Below are 23,239 nucleotides of genomic sequence, written 5' to 3'. Positions count from 1 at the left end.
TGCAGATGCTTGTGTCTGATAATATTCTTAGCTTAGGATATGATCTTGTGTACATAAAAAGTTGTTCTAATGGTTGGTTTGGGTTTGGTTGTTGATAGAAAATTTAGGTGCAAAGATGGACAAAACAAAGTTGGGTCATTGTTCATTTAGCACTTAGGTCATGTGTAAATATTAGTACATACTTATTTTATGGTTTTTAATATCAATTTTAATGGTTGACTTAACTTGACTCCATTTATATATTGAACTCTCTCTTCCCTGGAGCTTCCCTTGTGTTCTAAGTTTTGCGTTTACTAGATTTTATTGGATGGCAACATTGAAAGATCTCTATATTATCATTGGAGTGGTCTGAGAATATCATTGAAGGAATATATCAAAGGGTTCTGCAATTCACATTGCGGAGCTTATCTCGATACAAAAAAAAATTCGACAAATGGATTATGGGCCCGTTTGTTTGAGATTTTTAAAAAATGATTTTTCTTGAAAAAAAATTATTTTCAAGAAAATCATTTTTTTTAGAGATTTTGAAAAAAAATCTAAAACTATTTGCCGTTTGTTTACGATCATTAAAATATATTTTTTTAAGATATGAGGGATGATGAATGATAAAAGAATGGATTTTGATAAAAATTATTGAAAATAGATTCTCATTTTCATGAAAAAAATGATTTTTTTTTTACTAAAATGATTTTTGAAAAAATCTGAAACAAGATAAAAAAATAAAATTTTTTTGTGAAAAATCTGAAACAAACAGGCCCGCCCTCTATTTCTTCCTTGTTAGAACCTGAATATCACAAAAAGTCTTTACTCTATACAATTGCCCACAATTCATTATCATTTCTAAATAGCTAACTAATTGGTCTCTTCATTCTCATTACAATTAATCCATAAAAGCATGACTTTAAGTATGATTCATCAGCCAATTCTAAAATTCCTTCAAGTGGAACTATGATATCCGATATGTAATCCATAAGGATAATTCCTTAATTCTAAAATGTCTTTAAGTTTCAAGTAGAGAATTGGACAGAAAATTTTTGGGTCATTGTTCATTTAGCACTTAGGTTATGTGTAAATACTACATACTTGTTAGTATTAAGTTTACATGTGACTCCAATTTTCATGTTGAGCTCTCTCTTCCTTGTGCTCTAAGTTTAAGCACTTGAACCTGAGAGGGGACTCCCTTCAGTGCTATTTCCCTTGAACCTATATATATAGGGTGTTATATTCATTACTCTATACAGCTGCCATTAAAAAAATATTAAAAAATCACTTGTATAAAAATCACTTGTACTGTTCTCTCCTTCAAGGACTTTCCAAGAATTTCATATCAAGAACCGCTCTTTCTTTTTTAACAAGAAATTCTCTTTTATGATCACATGCTTTTTGCGAGAGCTGCTGCCATCTTCCATCAAATTTACTTCATCTGGACAATTCCAGCACTGATAAGCTTTTGGATCTTGTCCATCACACCAGGGTTCTTGGTATGTTCCTGCGCAGCCTTTGGATTTTCTTGGAAATCAACCAATACCTGCATACAAACCCAACTCATATTATGAGCACATCTTATTATTGTAACAACAACACATTATACTTCGGGTGTTTAGGAAACTGATCAAATCTTCCTAGTCTATACTTCGGGTGTTTGAATAACATTAGGAAGAGCAAACTAAAGGAGCAAAATTTAAATAGTTCTGATCTGTCTAAGGTCAATCTATGCTATTTATGTTCCAATACATACAACTAATTTCAATTTTATCGCTTTTCAAAATAAAAATTCTAGCTTTTCAATTTAAACTATACACTTCTTAGTTGGTGTTATTAGCACTTCTAATTGTCAACTAGTAATAGACCCGCACGGGTCGTAACGTTACACCTATATTTTTTTAAGTTACACTTTGTTAAGTCAACTTTCAAAAAGTAATCAAAGTATATATTCATTAATAAATGAAGTAATATGATTAATTTAGTATATATGATTATTTGTCCCATGTATGATTTATTTAGTATATATGATTATTTATTTGAGATTGTTATGAGTTTCATGAATCAGTAGCATAATTTGTCTCATGTATGATTTATTTAGTATATATGATTATTATTTTGAGATTATTATGAGTTCCATGAATCAGTAGCATAATTTGTACATGTATGATTTATTTAGTATATATGATTATTATTTTGAGATTGTTATGAGATCCATGAATCAGTAGCATAATTTGTCTCATGCATGATTTATTTAGTATATATGATAGTTATTTTGAGATTGTTATGAGTTCTATAAATTAGTAGCATAATTTGTCTCATGTATGATTTATTTAGTATATATGATTATTATTTTGAAATTGTTATGTGTTCCATGAATTAGTAGCATAATTTGTCTCATGTATGATTTATTTAGTATATATGATAGTTATTTTGAGATTGTTATGAGTTCTATGAATTAGTAGCATAATTTGTCCCATGTATGATTTATTTGGTATATATGATTATTATTTTGAAATTGTTATGTGTTCCATGAATTAGTAACATAATTTGTCTCATGTATGATTTACTTATTATATACGATTATTATTTTGAGATTGTCATGAGTTCTAATTTGTACATGTATGATTTATTTAGTATATATGATTATTATTTTGAGATTGTCATGAGTTCTATGAATGAGTAACATAATTTGTCTCATGTATGATTTATTTAGTATATATGATTATTATTTTGAGATTGTTATGAGTTCTATAAATTAGTAGCATAATTTGTCTCATGTATGATTTATTTAGTATATATGTTTATTATTTTGATATTGTTATGTGTTCCATGAATAAGTAGCATAATTTGTCTCATATATGATTTATTTAGTATATATGATAGTTATTTTGAGATTGTTATGAGTTTCATGAATCAGTAGCATAATTTGTCCCATGTATGATTTGTTTAGTATATGATTATTATTTTGAGATTGTTATGAGTTCCTTGAATTAGTAACATAATTTGTCTCAAGTACTCCCTCCGTCCCAAATTATAAGGGAAAATAAAAAAAATCACACTTATTAAGAAAAAGTAAAACATAAGAATTTGAAGTATGATTTTGTGGGTTTTCCTTATTTAATTTTTTTATAGTATATTTAGTCTATGATTTATTTTCTTAAAAATAGTAAAATAATTTTTTTACCTATTTTTACCTATTAAGTATTAATTAAAAAAATTGATTTTGTAAAAAATAATTAATGTGAAGTCTATTTTTTTCTTGATCATAATTAATGTGAAATCTCATTATTTGATTAGAAGAGACCATTATTACAGGCCAAAGCCCAAAACACATTATCCAACACAAACCTTTTAGTAAAAAAAAAAAAAATCAAACTTTTATTATTATTATTATTCCAAACCCTAACTCTTTTTGTCTGTGACTTTTTATTTTATATATATATATATATATATATATATATATATATATATATATATATATATATATATATATATATATATATATATATATATATATGGGGTTTTCTAACTTAGACCCTAGTTAGGTCTAAGTTAGCAAGGTGCATCTTTTCAATTGGACCAAAATACCCATTCTTTTTAATTAATTAACCAAAATACCAATTAATAGACGAGGATCCAGTGTCGCGCGCGTACCGAAGGACCATGGTTACAGACCGTTGATTTCCATCAGACAGCCAAGATCTGATCTCATCAAGACTGTCTGATCAATCAGACAGCCCAGATCATCCTGATCCATCAGATTCCAGCGCGTGCGCCACACTGGATTACACCCTGGAGAGAGAAAAATTTGCTTTTTAAAAGTAGGACACGTGTCACACAATGGTTGGCTGGACGTGATTTTTGTTTATTTAATACTTTGAACTCAATTATTTCGTTGTAAATTAATTTTTTATTTTTTTATTTTTTTACCAAAATTCATAATTTTTTTTTCCTACAAATAGAGACTTGGTTCGTTTGATTTGGACATCGAAAAAAAAATGCAATTTTTCACTACCTTAATCTCATTTTTTGTCTACTAAATACGTTACTTGTGTGTTGTAATTTAACACGCACCACTCAACCAACTCACTGAAACCATTATACCAGAAAAATAGTAGATAATATTCTGGAACTTTTGGTATATTTTATGAAATTTTTGGAGACCTGAAACTATTTTTAGTTAATTAAATGAGATAAAACGGTAATTAAAAACTAATGTTTGCTTCTGAAACCATTTTACTGGTAGAATGGTTGCACATAGTTGTATTCTGAAACCATTTTACTGGTAGAATGGTTTCAATGAGTAATTTATTAATTGTGTTTGCTTCTGAAACCATTTATCTGGTACAATGGTTTCAGAGAGTTGTAATCTGAAACCATTTTGCTGGTAGAATGGTTTCAGTAAGTTGATTATTAGTTATTTGCTTCTGAAACCATTTAGCTTATGTTGCATAGGTGCGGGTACGGTACCGGTATCCGGTACCGGTACCGGTACGTGGTACGGTATTTTTAAAAAAATTAAGGTACGGGTACGCTCGTATAATTTTTTTTTAATATAGTTATATACTTAAAATAATAAAATTATATTCTTAAAAAAATAATTAAACATAAAAAATAGCAAACTTTAAAAGTAGTTATATTGTGGTTTACACGATTAGGAAATTAGGAGTAGTAATAAGACTATGCGGCTCTACTTTTAAAAATAAATAAAAAGGGAAGGAGACTGAATTGATTCTAATTTTAAACTAAAGTGAATCTTTATTAAAAAAACAAACAAATAAAAGAAGAATGGGATTGGAAAGTGTTGAAAAATAAAATAAAATAATAGTTTTTGATGAAATATGTACCACGTGTGTACCCTGAGAGTACCACGCGCGTACCTCGGAAGTACCACGCGTGTACCCACATGAAAAAACAAACAAAAAAACTCGGTACTTTGAGGGTACGTACCATGGGAGTACCATACGCGTACCGGTACCGGTACTCTGTCTAAAATGGAGTACCCGTGCAACATAGGTAGAATGGTTGCACATAGTTGTACTCTGAAACTATTTTACTGGTAGAATGGTTTCAGTGAGTAATTTATTAATTGTGTTTGCTTCTGAAACCATTTTGTTGGTAGAATGGTTTCAGTAAGTTGATTCTTAGTTATTTGCTTCTGAAACCATTTAGCTGGTAGAATGGTTTCAGAGATTTGTACTCTGAAACCATTTTCCTGGTAGAATGGTTTCAGTGAGTTGATGTAAGGTAGTGAAAAATGAGATTAAGATAGTGAAAAATTGGGTTTTTTTTTCTGTGTCCAAATCAAACGAACCAAGTCTCTATTTGTAGAGAAAAAAAAATTATGAATTTTGGTATAAAAATAAAAAATAAAAAATTAATTTACAACGAAATAATTGAGTTCAAAGTATTAAATGGAAAAAAATCACGCCCAGCCAATCAGACAGCGACACGTGTCCTGCTTTTAAAAAGTAGATTCTTCTCTCTCCAGGGTGTAATCCAGTGTGGTGCACGCGCTGGAATCTGATGGATTCGTATGATCTGGGCTGTCTGATTGATCAGACAGTCTTGATGAGATCAGAGCTTGGCTGTCAGATGGAAATCAACGGCCTGTAACCATGGTCCTGCGGTACGCGCGCGACACTGGATCCGCGTCCATTGATGGTAATTTGGTTAATTAATTAAAAAGAATGAGTATTTTGGTCCAACTGAAAATGTGCACTTTGCTAATTTAGACCCAACTGGGTCTAAATTAGCAGCCCCCTATATATATATATATATATATATATATATATATATATATATATGTTTTTTGAAGAGAGCATATATTTTTTTTATATATTGTTTGTTTGTAACTTTTCAGAGACTAAAGGGGTCAATTTTTTTACTTTAAACCCTCAGAAATTACTTACTACTATTTTCTTTCTCTCTCTCTTCATTGTCAATTTTTTGGAGAACTCTCTCCCCGTGAAAAACCTAGCCGCCACACACCACCTATCACCACCTTACCTTGTTCAATCTATTTTCGATCTCTTTTGGTTGTTCCACCATCATCTTCATCCTCCCCTCTAGCTTTCTGTCTAATTTATTTTTAGATCGGAGTGTATTTTGGATGTATCAACGCCACTTTTCCCATTAGATCTCGACCACCATAGACCAGATTTTGAAAAATTATCACCATATATAGGCTCTCCTCCACCTCCTCTACATAACTCACAAAAAAAAAAATCAATATCAGAAAACTTTTAATCCCCTGACCTCCATGCCGGAAAATAGCGTCACCGTGCCGGAAAGCGAATTTAGTCTGTTTTTGTGATCTTCTTCTCCAATTTTGGTTCATGCAACAACAAATCAGTGTTTGAAGTTTAGATCTCAACTTTTTTTTATTTCTTTATTTTACTCATGGTAGGTTTATGATATGTTTGTATTTCTTTCTTTTTTAAAATTGAAGAATAAAATTTATTTAATTTTTTTCATCTGTTTGTCTATTATTTTTTTTTTGCTAAGTTTGATTATTTCACATGTTTTTGCTATATTTTGTTTGTTCACAAAAGATTTCTATTTTATGAATTTTATTGTGTAGATTTATTGTTATGTATTTTTCTTTGATTATATTTGACATGTTCCTGCTCTATTTTTTTTTTTTACGCAATTTGTTGTTTTTTAATAAGGAAGTTGTTCGTTGTTTTTATTTTGTAATTCATCCATTTTTCTTCAAACTGTTCCTTGTTTCATAATAAAGTATTTTATTTGTAGTCAAAGTAAGGATATTTTTATGAGTTGAGAGAAAATAGAACAAATATTAACATATAAAACAAAAATGAACAAATATTGACAGAGTTTCATTGTTTGTTTCTATGTATGTTTTCTTCTTTATTGTATAAAGTTGTGTAAGTAAAGAAAATGATGGAAAAAAATCTTGTCTTTTATGGTCAAAACTAAGAAAATATGTAACTTTGATCTTTAAAATTAAACTGTTCTTTGTTTTATTTTGTAAATCATCATATTTTTTTTCTTTATTTTTTTTCTTTAAAAAAAATCATATTTTTTATTTCATATTGCTGCAAACTCATCATTGTTTCATAATAAAGTATTTTTTGGAGTCAAAGTAGAAAATATTTGTATGAATTGAGAGGAAATAGAACAATGATTAACATAGAAGAAAAAAATGGATGAAGAAAGAATAGAAAATAGGATACATGTGTATTTGTGTTGTTGTCTTCTTCAACTGCTTTTTTTTAGATCTGATAGATGAAAAGAAATAAAAAAGAGAATAAGAAATAGCAAGATATTCAACACAATGTGTTTATGATCTTAAGATAAGAATACTATATATCAAAAAAGTAGTGATATATTGCAAAAATGAGTTTGATCTTCATACCTGAGTTTGATCTTTTTTTACTTAGTTGTCTGTGATAAGTTCAAGAAAAAAAAAATCATTTAGTAAACATGGTATGAAAGAAAAAAAGAATGAAGAAAAATGAGTATAGAAAAAAGAGTTTGATCTTTATACTTATCTTCTTCTTGTTGTTAGATAGAGATGAATATCTCTTACTTTTTCTGCAAAACACAAAAAAAAAATTATTAGAGAATTGTAGTTAAAGATGAGAAGAGAAAGAAGAGAGAAGTAAGAAGTGAGAAGTTTCAAATAATGAGCATGAGTATATTAGTTAAATGTAAATTATAAAGTGTGGGAAAATTTGTGAATTTGAATTTGAATGAAAAGTGGAAAATGTGTTGTGTCATTGTACTATGCAGGAAAAGAAACAATAATTGAGTGTGGTTGATTTTGATTTTTCTGAAAAAGTGTTTGTTCACTTTAGCTAAACTTTGTTCTCCAAAAGTAACTAAAATAGTTTGTTTTAAACTATGGCTTTCATTGGGCTTCGTGAAGAGTGTCTTTTGTCTCACAACAAATCAAAATCAGCTCAGTTACATGTTAGCTTGGTTTGGTTTTTATTTAGTTCAGTTAGAAGTTTTTTGGACAACAATTACCCTCAATATGGACACATGGCAGTTTTTAAAGCAGGGGTATTTTTGCCTTTACCAGGGACAGTAATATTCTTATATTGTATTGGATTTTGTCCCATAAAAATAATGAATTTTTTTATATTTTCAATCAATATTTCGAGTCTTTTTTATACACAACAAAGAAACTCATATACACAAATAATAAACCACTGCCCTTTGCATAGCTAGAGAAATCACAGTTTAACAATATACTATAACTAAGTGCACTAATTATACTACTAAGCAAATAAACAGTCAAATTATGTTCAAAAAGTAACCTAAACTAAGCTAGAACAATTCACAATTAACAAACGATCGAAATCCTTCTTCTTATAAGCTTCATATGCATTTATTTTTTGAATGAGTATCAAGAACAGTTCTTTCTTTCACCTAGAAATTCTCTTTTTTTGTGATCATATGCGTTTCTTTTTTTAATGAGTATCAAGAACAGTTCTTTCTTTATAGTGCACTAATTATACTACTAAGCAAATAAACAGTCAAATTATGTTCAACCCTAAACCCTAGATTTTTCCCCAATTCCGTTTCGTCTCCAAATTTCTTCACAATGGCAACGCCGCCGCCGCTTGAATCTTCACCACCGATCACCGTACACGATCACACCAAGTCATTCTTAACCATTTCTCTGGTTCTATTTGTCATGGCAACCCAAATGTTAAGTCTACATTTTCAGGCACTGTCACAGGTCCCTGCCTCTCCATCTTCACTGCCATCTTCGGTATTTTCAACCCCGCCATTATCCTCTAATGGAACTCTAACCAAGATGGTTAAAGACCACAATACAGCGCTGTCTGTTGTAGCATTGGTAATGAAATCTTGGACTTTTTCTTCTATTATATACCTTGCAGTACGCAATCGTGCGTGTTTCTTTTACAACTTGCTGTTTATCAAGAACAGTTCTTTCTTTCTTTATCCAAGAAATTTTCTTTTTTTATATGATCATATGCGTTTCTTTTTTGAATGAGTATTAAGAACGGTTCTTTCTTTCTTTAACCAAGAAATTCTTTTTTTTTTTAATCATATGCGTTTCTTTTTTGAATTTTTTTGAATGAATATCAAGAAATTGCATCACAAATAAGGCCTTCTCCTCAATTCATTCAAACTTTATCTTTTTCTATTCTACGGCAAGGTTGTTAAAATCTCGTTTTAAAACGCAAACTCTATCGATACTACGTTTTTATGTATGACTTGCGTGTTAAATCAAAACTAAATTAGTTTTGAGTGAAATCACACGTCAAAACGAGTTTACATGATTTTACTCTGTGTAAAATCGGTAAAATCATCTAAATTCGCAAGTTTTCACCTACAATAAAATCATTTAAATTCAGATGTTTTTTATCTACTTGGATATTCAAAATCTCTAAAGAATCTATTTTTTTTAATAATAGTACATGTTAATAATTAGAGGAGTAAGATTTTTTGACACTTACTTTTTATAATAGTGTACTTCATCTGTTTCTTTCTTATTAGGTTCAATGAATAATCATTAATGTATATGATGTATATTATAGATCAACACATCGATTATTCTAAAAGTGAATTTTCACTTATAGTAGGAAATGGAGGAAGTATGTTAGAAAAATAAGAATTTTTAGTACTCGTGTATTTATAACAATATGTCTTATTTTTATGCATGTGTCCCAAAATAAAAAATTGAAAAAAAAAAAATATAAAAGAATAGATGAAAACATGGGACACATACACGAAACATATAAGTAATTATATTTTGATGAAATAATAAAATATTACAAAATTTTATGCAATCTAAATATAATAAGTTTTTGAATAAATAATAGATACATAAATGTAATAGGGGTTTTACAAAAATAAAATAAGTGGGGTTAAAATTTACGATACAATCACTTTATATTTTTATCATATATAATAGTCATTCTTACCTGACAGCATGATTTAAAGAGTCATATTTAAAACATGGAAAAAAATGAAATAATTATTATTCTTTGCAAGATATATTGATGGGTACGTATATAGTTGTTGGTACTATTTATTGAGAAAATCAAGATTTTTTGACATGTATATTTTCAACCAACACCAACAATATTTAATATTGAAATGCATGACTATAGTCATAATTAATTCATGAGAATAAGAGAAAATCAATTCGATGTGAATTATCAAATATTTAAAATAGATTTCTTAATTGAAAATAAATAATATATTAATTTTTTTATATTTTCTTTAATTAATATTCATCAGACTTAAATTTCTAGACTAAAAATAAAATTCTTAATATTATATATGACGTAAACTCTATCGGTTTACGAGTCGAGTTTACGTTTCGCTTCCACATAGACTAAATGAGTTGACGTAAAAACTCGATTCTGACAAACTTGTTCTATGGTACTCATAGCATCTCTAAGGTTATATACTATGTAGTAGATGAAGCCTTGTGAGTGAATTTTCTTGATTTTGGTTTTTCATATGTGCAATTGAAAGTTTCTGAATTGGAAGTCTTTAATTTGGGGGTTAGTTTCTAAATTGATCACAGTCTGAATTGTTGATTGTGTCTGAAATTGGTCTCTTGAATATGATTTCTTTTTTGGTTTTTGAATTTCATTATTTGTATTACAAAAGGAGATTGAGATTCTGTTATTTCAGAACATTTTGAATGATTTATTACACATTGGTAATTAATCATGTTTAGTTGAATTTTTAGGTGTGTTTAGATTATGTTATTTCATAACTTTTTGAATGATTTTGACACATTGGTAATTGACTATGTTTAGTTGACTTTTTAGGTGTTTATTTACTGTGCTTAGTTGAACTTTTAGGTGCTTAATTTACTGTATTGAGTTGGATTTTTATGTGTTTGAAGAGATTGAGAATATGTTATTTCAGAACTTTTTTGAATGATTATTACACATTGGTAATTGACAATGTTTAGTTGAATTTTTAGGTGTGATTTAGGATATTTAGATTATGTTATTTCAGAAATTTGTGAATGATTATTAACTCACTCACTTTTAAGTTTTTAAGCAAGTTAATGGTTTGCGAGAATTTTATACTTTTATTTTTGTATTTGAACGTACAATGACGAGAGTGTAGATTATAACAATATAAGATGTAATTGTAAATGTCGGCTCAGATTTCTTACATGTTAATTCTATTCTTTGAATGAGAAAGTGCTTATAGTATGATTAATTCAGCACTGAATATATCTTCATGGTTAATTAGTATGATTATTTAGTGAAAGTTTTCTTTTTCAGGCAAATTGCTTTCAAGCTCAGCTGCCGCTTTATTACGTTGAGATCATAGTTAGTATACTGTTGCCCCTCCTCTCAATCAAGTGGAGATGCCAGCACGAGTGGAGTTGGTGCCAGCCCAAGTGAATATTGAAGATCTGTTTGTGTTGTGCATTCGGATCGAAAACCACACCAATAATACTTTAGTGTGTGGGACAAATGAATTGAAGCAATCAAAACAAAATGGATGAGCAATAATCAATAAATCAACAAAAGCTAGAACTACCAAAAGCGATAAAAGACACGATAAAATTGTTTACCCAGTTCGGTTAAAACCAACCTACTCTGGGGGAGAGAGACCCTCCAATCCACTATCAAACTTCCTTCTTGATTACAAAAATTCATTACAAAAGAGTTGTAAGAATTAGACTTCAATCCTAATTCTACCATTTTCCCAAATCTGTTCCCGTGACCAAGAGATTTCAATGATTAGTGATTACAAGGTGGTAGAAACACTTCGCCAACCCTAGAATATACCCAAAAGGAACCCCCTTTGATCCTAGATTGATGTTGGATGAAGAACCCTAAAAAACCTCACATTTTCTCTCACTTATGCGCAATTTCTGCCCGGGGTGCAGCTTTTTTCGTCTGGGGCGCCGATTTCACCTGGGGCACAGGAATTTTCGTCCGGGGCGCAAAAACAGCAAGTCAGCTCCTGCTCTGCTGAAATTTTTTCCTGAGGCACCAAATTTTCGCCCGAGGCGCCAAACCAGTAATATTTGTTGTCTTCCTCGTTTTCAAGGCAATTTACAACAGTTCCAAAATCGATTTATCGGCATATGAGATGGCATAAATCCAAATACAGCTCCAAAGTCGATTTATCGGTCACTATGGACCTTGGTAAGACAACAAAAACACAGTTTTGTTATAGTTTAAATTTCATATTATTTTAACTTTTGAATGAATGATCATAATCCACATACTAGCGATGAAGTAGAATGTTGGTGAGGTGTGGAGTAGTTTGTATGGTTGTTTTTGAGGTTTGTGTAATAGTTAAGCTCATTACAGTTTTGGTCTGTGCTATTAGCACTTTGGTGTATGACAAGTTGTCTAATCTTAAGCATAACTTGTTCTTGGATTGCTATTTAAAAATAAAGTAGAATGTTAATTATATATTTGGTTTGGGATGCTATAAAGGAATTAAAGTTGCCAATCTTATATTTCTAATTTGAAAAGAGTTTACATGAACATAAGATGAATTGCATCATCAAAAATAATTCAGCACAAATACATGAAAACAAAAGGCAATTCAAACGACGATGAGTCGTCGTACACAACTCAGCAAAGACACAAAAGCTAGAAAAAAAGGACCATGATCAATGCATCAGAGACATTGAATTTCTTCATATTACACATAAAAGAAGGATTTGAACCTTCAAGAACTGCTGAAACTAGTGACAATTGGAATAACAATGATGAGAATAATAATCAGCAAAAGTATTATCCCAATACACATCCATTTCCTTCCATTTTTCTGATATTGTTTAGCACTGTGAAGATTCTTTGTTCCATCTTTAACATAATGAGAAGCATGAAGAACATGATGTTCAATATCATCCATTTTCTCACCTTGTGCTTCAACCATAACAGCCATATCCAAAAAAACTTGATGAAGTTCCAACAAACTCTTCTCAATCTCTTTTGCTGCATCATGTCTGTCTTGTATCTCAACCACAGTTTCTAGAACCTTTCCTCTTCCATGTTCTTGTATTGCCTTTCCTAAAAAACTTTCATCATCGCCATTCGATATTATCTTATCAATCACCTCTTCATCTGCATGTTCTCCTGTCACAGTATAATACCTTCTTCCTACTGTTTCTTTGTATTCACTCATCATTTTCTGCCTCAGTGCCTACAACAAACAAGGTTTCATAAATTAATGTTGTGTTACTTGTTATCTAAGATACACAACATAATCAAACTAAATACAACCTTAGAATATGACATTATCTAAGATTATTTTTAACCTTAATTGAAACTATAAGTCATATATACATACTCATGTGCATCAAAATTAACCTCTTAATAATAGTGTCTCTAAAAATGTGTTTTTAGTCCCTCAAATTTTTTGTTTTCATAGGTTAGATGTAAAAACTGAAGTTGAGTAAAATTTAAACAAAGAACAATTTGTAATATGGACTAAAAACTATATTTAAACATAAAAATTTCAAACATAAAGTACCTAAAATTAAAAGGGGTGAAATATCACATAATTTGAAATTGGTCCTATTTTCTACCAATAAATTAGTATCTGAACCTTAAAAGTTGAAACTTGAAGTAATAATAGTGTTTTTGATTTCTAAAAAACATCATTTAGATTAAAAAATTGGAAATTTAAGCAAACCCTAATATCAAGAAAACACAAGGAACACAATTTAGATTTAAAAATTGAAAATTTCAGCAAACCCTAATATCAAGAAAACACAAGGAACACAATTTAGATTTGAAAATTGAAAATTTAAGCAAACCCTAATATCAAGAAAACACAAGGAGCACAAATATGCATATTCTAAACCTTAAAATTGAGACATAAATTAAAAGAAAGTGATTAATTTGAATCCAAAAAAACAGAGAAATTAACAAGGGTACCACATACCTGAAACTCCATCATAAGCTCCTTGAGCTTCTTACGCAAGCCATTAGTAACAGCAATTCTAGTTCTATAAATTGCAGGTGAACCATCTTTAAGTCCAGAAAGTCTTCGATTAGTGTCATTAGCGCGATCCATTTCTTCTAATTGAGTCCTAATACACCTTGCTTTCTTCAAAACAGTTACAATATCAATATTAATCCTTTCCCTCAATGATTTCAAAGCTTCAGTTTTATGAAGTGACTTGCTCTCTTCATTTGCTTTCTCAAGTTTCGTTAATACATCGCGAATTTCACCCATTTCTGTTCTTACTTTCTCTGCCTCTTCTAAGAACAAATTCATATCAGTTTCTAAATGTGTCATTGAAGATCTTGTTAGTTCAACATCAACACCACCACCTTGTTTTGAAAGACCAGCTTCTAAATCAACTTCATCTTTCATAGCTGCTTTTTTTAGATCAACATAGTTGGTGAACGATTTTGTCATTAAATCATTCATCTTTGATCAATTGGGTTTAATGGGTATTTCCTGCACAGATTAAAAACATAAATTTGAATCAAAAAATGAAGATTGAACGGTAAAAAAAATTGATTTTTTTTTTTGCAATAATAGAAACATGAGATGTGAGAAGTTACTTACCTTTTTGATTGTGAGAGATTTGAGAGAAGAGAAAAAAAAGGAAAGTGAAGATGAAGATGCAGATTGAGAAAGGAAATTTGTGAAGAATCTAGAGGGTGAGATGAAGAAGATTTGAATAATGAAACGAAGTGAAGGTTTTTTATTATGAGTTTGAAAAATGAGTCTAACGGCTAGTTTTTGGAGAATAATAATGAAGTAGCCGTTGCTTATCTATGTGAAATCCAACGGTCATATTTGTTTTATTTATTTATTTTTTGTTCGTTTATAAAAATACGGAAAATATCTATAGCCATGTGTTTTTCTGATTCGTACAAAAGATTCGTACAAGTGAGTAATAATGGAAGAAAAAGAATAAAAAAAACACGGTATATACTTCTAATTTTGGATCACATTTTTTTTTTTTTGAAAACGATTGTTGAGATGTGAGTGAGGATAAAAATTCACATTATTCTTTGTGTATGTCTGGATCTGATGGAGTTTTTTGTGTTAGGGTAAATAGTGTTATACCCCATGCAAAATAGGCGAGTTTTGCGTTACCCCCTGCAAAATATTTTTTTGAGATTACCCCCTGCAATGTCAAGATTCTTTGCGTTACCCCCCTGGCTCAACAAGTGGGCATATGACATGGAAGAATCTTGACGTGGCATGACACATGGAAATTAATTAATTTTTTATTTATTTTTAATTGTCAACTCATTAATTAATGTGGGTTTTTAATTAAAAAAATGAAAAAAAAACTTAAAAGTTGTTATATTTTTATGAACTTACTTAAAAGAAAGTTTTTTTTTTTTTACTAAAAGTTGTTATTATATATATAAAAAAAAATTCTTATTTATATATATAATAACTAATAATAGAGTAAGCAAAAAAAAAATGAAGATGAAAAAAAAACTAATAATAATAATAATAGTAACCAAAAAACTAATAATAATAATAATAATAATAATAATAATAACTAATAATAATAGAGTAACCAAAAAAAAAAAAACACTGCAATCACATAGTAATGCAAGAACAATCGCTTTGCCCTAACCCCCAAATTGAAATTGAAAAGGAAGAACAATCGCTGCATATGAACAGAACGAAAAAAAAAAGTTTCTTTAAATAAAAAAATTTCTTTAAAAAAAAAAGTTTCTTTAAAAAAAAGTTTCTTTAAAAAAAAAATTTTTTAAAAAAAAAAAAATTCTTTAAAAAAAAAAAAAGATTTCTTTAAAAAAAAAGTTACCGTAAAAAAAAAAGTTTTTTTCATTTTTTTTTTTAATAAAAAAAATAATAATTACTGAGTTGGCAATTAAAAATAAATAAAAAATAAATTAATTTTCACGTGTCATGTCACGTCAAGATTCGTCCATGTCATATGCCCACTTGTTGAGCCAGGGGGGTAACGCAAGGAATCTTGACATTGCAGGGGGTAATCTCAAAAAAATATTTTGCAGGGGGTAACGCAAAACTCGCCTATTTTGCAGGGGGGTATGACACTATTTACCCTTTGTGTTAATATAGTTGAAAATATTCTAATTTTCTTTTACAAGTCATGTAACTACAGTTTTCTAACACTAACACTAATTAAGGAAGATAAAAGATGTAATTTTTATATTAAACAAGTATTATTTACGCTTTTAAAAAAAAATACTCAAATTTCAAGATTTATTTATCGTAATTAATTCCTTAACTATCTCCGGAGGCAATAGTTAGCATTTTTTCATTGTTAGTACTCTAATTGTAATACAAAGTTATCAAGAAGTGGAATCGGAAGTAAAGGGAATTAGTGCCTGAGATCATTATTTTTCAGGTACAATAGCACCGTAATTCTTTAACTATCACCATAATTTTTTTAATTTTGGATTATCAAACATGCACTTTATCATTAATTTTTTATTTTTTACTTGGTTTACAATGAATATGTAGATTGAATCTACGATCCTTAACATACTACCAAAATTCCTAGACACTGGACCAAATCAAATGGTATTTAAGAACATAATCATACCTAACTTTGAAAAAAAAAAATAGAATATGATAAAACATACTCCCTCCAAAATGAAATACGAGTAAAAAATAATTAAATTGTGAAAAATACTAAAACGTAGCCTTAATATATTATTTAATTTTGTATAAAAAATAATGTATTTCTTATTTTAAGAAATGTATTTTAAAACATAACTTTTTTTAATATTCTTAAAACACTTGTTAATGTGACTTTAAACAATTTCGAATAAAATAGAAGAAATGATGATGTTTGACATAAAAGAAAAATGAATAATGTTAAATCCTGCGACAAAAACACTAACGAAAATCTCACCAATTACATGTCTACAAAACTCATATGCGATCTAAATCATCTTAACTGTACAATCATCTTCTGCTATCTTCAACTTCTGAAGATCATCTACACTTCTGGCACATTCATCCAACAATTCATTTGCCAAACATGTCATCAACTCACACATCGCGCTCATCAACCGTGAGCACAATGAACTGTTTGAGAATGGTACTGGTATAGAAACAACGAAGCCGCCATGGTTGAAGTAGGAAGGTAACAACAATGGAGGAGGGGACGGTGCTGAAGGGTGTAGAAGGGAGGCAGAGATGCTGAGCCGGCATAAAAGAGAGGAAGACTTAGGTGAATCAAGGAATGAGAGGAACATGTTTGAGAAGTTAAACATGGTGTGGCGGTTCGGTCACACTATATATCGATTCATATTCAGTTTCCGTTTTACTTCCATATTGGCAAACTTGACATTTTGAAATTACTCATTGGAGTTACTGATTTTTGATATTTTGAAAAACAAGTCTGCGTGGTTATAATTAAAGAGGCATTTCGTGAATCGTGAAATATGTTTTCCCCAACGCCCAACCAAAAACATGTAAGAGAAGCAAAACAAATAAAAAGACGAAAGTGAAAGTGATGAAACCAATTACTTATGCTAAAATAAATTGCACTTGAGTTTTATAAATTATAAAAATTCACGAAAACAAAAACAAGTCAAAATTTCCCATTTTACATCCAATAGAAAAATCTATTCGAATATTAAATCAAAGTCACAATAGGAATAATTGTCAATTGCTTTTTGCGAGAGCTGCTGCTGCCATCTTCCATCAAATTTACTTCATCTGGACAATTCCAGCACTGATAAGCTTTTGGATCTTGTCCATCACACCAGGGTTCTTGGTATGTTCCTGTGCAGCCTTTGGATTTTCTTGGAAATCAACCAATACCTGCATACAAACCCAACTCATATTATGAGCACATCTTATCTTATTATTGTGACAACAACACATTATACAGCCAAGAAAAAAACAAACCTGTCTCATAACAGGGTCTTGAAGGATGTTCTGTATCTCTGGATCTGACATTGCCTTGGCCTGCAAGAAAACAATATTTAAATATTTAGCATATATTATATTTAAATTACATAATTTATGATTGCAAAGATTTTTGCACTGTATTTCAAACCTGTCTCTCCTTCAACTCTTCAGGAGTTACATCTCCACGACTGGTTCTATTAATTTGTTGTACACACCTGAAATGGATAAATAGTACATGATTAAACATAGTTTTTTGCAGTCAAAAAAGGAAACTTGAAATATTAAACACATTGCAGGTATTTTGGTCAATCTCATTCATACCTTCCAATGCCATCAAGTAACTCCTGGTTGTTGGGGTCATGTTTCAACCCCTCCCTGTATGTTTCCAAAGCCTTTTCATACTCTTTCATGAAAAACTGAACAGCACCTTTACGGGTATAACCCTTGGTAAAGGTTGGATCAAGCTCAATGCATTTCTCTGCATCCTTTAAACCTTCAGGCATTGCTCCCAGTTTGGTGTAACATGCAGCTCTGTTACTATAAGCCTGAAAGAAATGGAGTATTCATACACATTAAGATACACATTAATATAATCATAAAGATTACCATACCACCTGTATTCAAAGAGTATTACTTACTTACTGCTTATAAAAAAAAAAAAAAAGAGTATTACTTACCTTAGGATCTTTTGGGTTTCTTTTTAGAGACTCAGTGTAATGCTTAATAGCTTCAGGATACTTCTGCTGCTTAAAGTAATCATTACCTACATGTCATGGTAACAGAGTCAATAAATATGATAGTGTTAAAATGCAATTTAGGAAGAAAGGCGTGGAGAGAGATGCTTGCAAGAAATGAAGAACCTGAGATCGGACTAAGAGATTGTACCTTTTTCTCTTTCCTTATCGGCCAATTCTGGATCATAGTATTCTTGTTGTTCAAGCTCTTTCTTAGCCTTTTCAGCTTCATTAAGTTTCTTCAGGGTGTCTGGGTTGCGGTGCTCTGTAAGCGCTTTTTGATAAGTCTCAATGACGGGCTCATAATCTTTAGAGCATTTTGCCGTTTTGCCCATGGCAGTTCCCTTCCTTGTCAAAGCTCTTGCTATCATCTTGTAATCTGATCGTAGTTCTCTTCCTCTTTCAACAGCCTTATCACAATCTTTTATGCAATCCTCATACTGAAAGAATTCAATGAATATTTGTCAGAATGCAAATCACAAGGAACAATTCCCTTTACTTAACTTTTAAAAAACACTGAAATTACTTTTCTTTAAAACACTTTCAAAATGAAAACAAATAGATATACTTTCACCTCACTCCCTTAAAAAAATACTACCAAAAAAGTGTGGGATTCTCCTATGTCTCCCTTTCCCCCCTTCCCTCCCCGGCCCTCCCTTTCTCTCCAGCCTCCCATACAATTACAAAGCCTTAAGGCTCCAACCTTTGTATTGGAGGTTAACTTAGGTTTCTAATTGTGGACAGTATGTCTTAAAAGTTCATTTTTGTGGAATCTAATCATACCATACCGGAGTTAAACAACCCTTTAACATCTCCCAACAAATTTAAGAATCCAGGGATTTTGAGATGTTATATGCCTGACAAAATATTTGGTGATCTCCGATGTATTAGTTTCTCCAATGTATTAGTTACTTATGATATGTAAGCATTAGGATCTGTGTTAGGCTGTATTTGGTCAACTTTCACACTTAGCATGCCATTAACATCACAGCAGTTTTGTTGCTAAAGCTTGTTTCCGTGTTTGATGGTTAAGGAAACTGATCAAATCTTCCTAGTCTATACTTCGGGTGTTTGAATAACATTTGGAAGAGCAAACTAAAGGTGCAAAATTTAAATAGTTCTGTTCTGTCTAAGGTCAATCTATGCTATTTATGCTCCAATACATACAACTAATTTCAATTTTATAGCTGAACAAAATAAAAATTCTAGCTTTTCAATCTAAACTATACACTTCTAGTTGGTGTTATTAGCACTTCTAAGTGTCAATTTTGTCCCATAGTTTGGATTTGGCTTATTTTTGAGCTTATGAAAATAGCTTATGCAAATAAATTAACTTTTCTATTAATTAATAAGTTTTCACATACAAAAATTGTATCTTTTTATAAGCTGTTTTATCATAAACTATCTTGAAAAGCTTTAATAATACATAAAAGCTTATTTATTTGCATAAGTTGTTTCGCATATGTGCCAATCCAAACGGACCCTAAGTGCACTAATAATACTACTAAGCAAATAAACAGTTAAATTATGTTCAAAAAATAACCTAAACTAAGCTAGAACAATTCACAATTAACAAACAATCGAAACTAACAGAAACTCAATAGCATTCATACCTTTCCCATCTCCAAGTATACAGCAGCACGGTTAGTGAGGAAAGATACATCCTCATCATCCAATTCCAAAGCTTTTGAGTAATGTTGAATCGCGGTATCGAAATCCTTCTTCTTATAAGCTGCATTACCAGCCTCCTTTTCTTTCTGTGCCTCAGCCTTCCTATGCTTTTTCTCTTTTTCTTCATCAGCCAATTCCATTGGTTCGGGTTCAGGTTCCGGCTCAGGCTGCTTAGGAGGCTCAGCTTCAGCTGCCCTCTTCCTCTCAGAAGAGGAAGAAGAAGACGGAGAAGAAATATCCGGCATATCAACATCATCACCAGGACCTTTATTAATCTTAACATTAAGCAAAACCCCAAAAGCTTGCATAACTCTTTGATCCTTCAAATACAAGTTCAAATTATTTGGATCCTTTTGAATATCTTGCATCATCTTAACAAAATCAGGTTGTTGAAGATAAACCCTAGTTCCAGGATCAGCGGTAAGCTTAGCCCACATCTCAGGACCAGAAAAAGCATCACCAAAAGGATTAGCCAGAGCAGAGCCGCGGCTAAACCTAGCCGCGGAGGCTTTCTTTGCATCGGCTAAACCTGATTTCAAAGGCTCATTATTAGGATCAATTTCAAGACCTTTTTTATAAGCAGAAACAGCATCATCAAATTGAGATAAACCAAGATGAGCCGCGCCGAGACGACTATAGCCTTTTGACCAATCAGGTTTGAGTTCGACGGTTTTCTTAGCGTCGGTTAAAGCATCGGAGTATTTCTGAAGAGAAGCGTAAGCTGCGGATCGGTTGGAATAAAGGACATGGTTGTTAGGAGAAAGATCGATGGCTTCAGAGAAGTGACGAATTGCGGTTGCGAAGTCACCGGAAGAGAATGCGGCGTTGCCTTTGGCTTTTGCTTCGTCGGCCATAGATGATTTGATTATTGGATCGGAAATTGAATCGAAAGGGTTTTGTTTTGCGAGAGGAAGAAGAAAAGGGTTTAATTTGATTGTGAGATTGAAGAAGAAGAGAGAGATGATGAGGTTATAGGGCAAGTGGGTTTGGGTGGTTAAGTACTAGAGAGTTCTAGTAGGACCTAAGGTTTGGGGTTCTCGAATGTTCTGTGCCAATTGTTAAGTACTCCACTTTACATATATTTATAGAGACTGTACTTTGTTACTATTTCAAATCTTTATTTTATTATTTCAAATCTTTCATAAATCTATTTTTTGTTTTTTTTAACAAAATCTTTTGCTATGTGTAAAAAGAAAAACAAATCTTTTACTATAAGTCTAAGATTATATATGAATTTTTTATTTTTTTTTATAAAGGATTATATATGAATGTTTATTTAAAAAAATTGCATATGAACAAAAAATAAGTTTTGTCAAAAAATAAATAAAAATTGGACAACAAATTGGGCCGGTAAGTTTTTTTTTTATCGTAGTAACTTTGATCCATAATTTCAAATACCTTTTTGGTATTTAGGAGAATATTTAATTGAGCACAATATCAAATAAAAAATATTTGGACATATAAAAATAGAAATAGAAAAAAAAATTAAAAAAGTAATTGAATTATGTGACTAAATTATTTTTTATATAAATTTATATTTGTATGTGCTCGTTTATTTAAAGACTTATCATGTATTTAGTGGTCTCTCGTATTTAATTTGGGCGTAAAAACTCTAATCCAAATAGATAAAATTAACCAATAAACTTGGGTTGTAACAAGTTATTTTCATAAGGCCTGTCAAGTGGTCTGATTGTCCACTTGTCCTATAAAGAAATTGGCTTGTATTGAATGGCCAATGTCTCGTATGGTCGTACAAGTGGACAATCAAACTATTTGGTAGATCTTTAACTGAGGCCGAAGACTTTACCACCGATCGGTATGCTACTTAAGTAGTAAATGGTGTCCACAACACAGGTAGTGCATAGTGTTTCTATTTATATTTATTTTTTTAACATCCGCTAGTAGTGGAACCGTAAAATAAAAAACGAGCAGGGCGCGCGAGAAGTACAGAATCGCCGGAAGTAATTCTTGGAAATCTAATTATAAGCCCAATCCACTTCCTCTCAAGAAGCCCATCATCATCTTTCAATAAAAAAAAAATCAGCAGCTCCATAAAAAAAACGCCTTTGCTGGATTGTATCGTATACAAGCTGAATTGGAGTCGCACTTATCTCAACTTGCCGAAATAACGCAGTCGGAGACATTCGTCGGCGCAATTGACGAAATGCAGCATCTGTACGCTTAGTTCTGTTTCGCGAACTTTCTGGTAAACATAGGCTTGGTTGCATAAACCGCATATTTGCAGCTTTATTTATGTAGCAACAACAAAATCACCGAATCGAGAAAAATCGGAGCTTACACGCTTAAGATTTCATCACTGTAAGTTAAAATCTCTCTATCTCTCTCCATTTTGTTCTTCTCTGAGCTTACATCAATGTGCGATTTGTGTTTGTTTACAGTTTTTCGTTCTGTTAATTGCATGTTGGTGATTTTAGGTAATTGTTGTGTTTGATTAAGTGATTTTAGCAACATCCCTTGTTATAAGTTGTTTTCATAACTATCTTGGAGAATTTATGAAAATAAGCTGGAAAAAAAATGTCAATATGTGATAAACTATGTATACTAGTATAACTTACCCGTGCATTCGCACGGGTTAATGCTCAATGAAAAATATATTTAAATTAATATATTTCATAAATTTAATTAAAATTAAAATTTTTTTTAGGGGCTAAAAGTAAATATATATTGAATATTGGATATTAGTGTTAATAATAGCAAGACATACATCACACATTAATCGTATGATATGGAAAAACACTTAATTCATATTGAACAGTGTTGTGTAAAATTAAGGAGAAAACTTAGGTCAATTACTAACATCCTTTTGGTCATGTTCTCCGCTTAAAATTTAATACATCAACATCTTAAGAGGAGAAAATGGAAAAAATTGTTGATGCGTCAAATTTTAAAAGGAGAACATGACCAAAAAAAAGTATGATATTTTATTCCTAAAATTAATTTATCTGGACATAATATATCCATTAAACTTTACTAAAATAAAAATTAGTTTAGTAATTGAC

The 23,239-nt window shown here is 30.7% G+C and overlaps 2 protein-coding genes across 2 annotated transcripts; both read right to left on the bottom strand.

The window, feature by feature from the left end:
• Window positions 1-12,413: 12,413 nt before the first annotated feature.
• On the bottom strand, window positions 12,414-14,629 carry LOC123908335 (syntaxin-related protein KNOLLE). Its single transcript, XM_045958954.1, has 3 exons — window positions 14,506-14,629; window positions 13,873-14,394; window positions 12,414-13,128 (listed from the first exon to the last, which is right to left on the bottom strand). The coding sequence occupies exons 2-3, from the start codon at window positions 14,362-14,364 to the stop codon at window positions 12,652-12,654; spliced, it is 969 nt and encodes a 322-aa protein (XP_045814910.1). The 5' UTR covers window positions 14,365-14,394; window positions 14,506-14,629; the 3' UTR covers window positions 12,414-12,651.
• Window positions 14,630-17,411: 2,782 nt separating this feature from the next.
• LOC123907109 (hsp70-Hsp90 organizing protein 3-like) lies at window positions 17,412-21,276 on the bottom strand. The gene is made up of 7 exons (XM_045957216.1): window positions 20,162-21,276; window positions 18,700-18,988; window positions 18,492-18,577; window positions 18,136-18,359; window positions 17,963-18,029; window positions 17,812-17,871; window positions 17,412-17,724 (listed from the first exon to the last, which is right to left on the bottom strand). The coding sequence occupies exons 1-7, from the start codon at window positions 21,071-21,073 to the stop codon at window positions 17,611-17,613; spliced, it is 1,752 nt and encodes a 583-aa protein (XP_045813172.1). The 5' UTR covers window positions 21,074-21,276; the 3' UTR covers window positions 17,412-17,610.
• Window positions 21,277-23,239: the final 1,963 nt, after the last annotated feature.

Source organism: Trifolium pratense, linkage group LG2 (genome assembly GCF_020283565.1).
Source record: "Trifolium pratense cultivar HEN17-A07 linkage group LG2, ARS_RC_1.1, whole genome shotgun sequence".
Taxonomy (NCBI): domain Eukaryota; kingdom Viridiplantae; phylum Streptophyta; class Magnoliopsida; order Fabales; family Fabaceae; genus Trifolium; species Trifolium pratense.
Note: the sequence above shows the minus strand (reverse complement) of the source record. Positions and strands in the feature narration are given on the sequence as shown.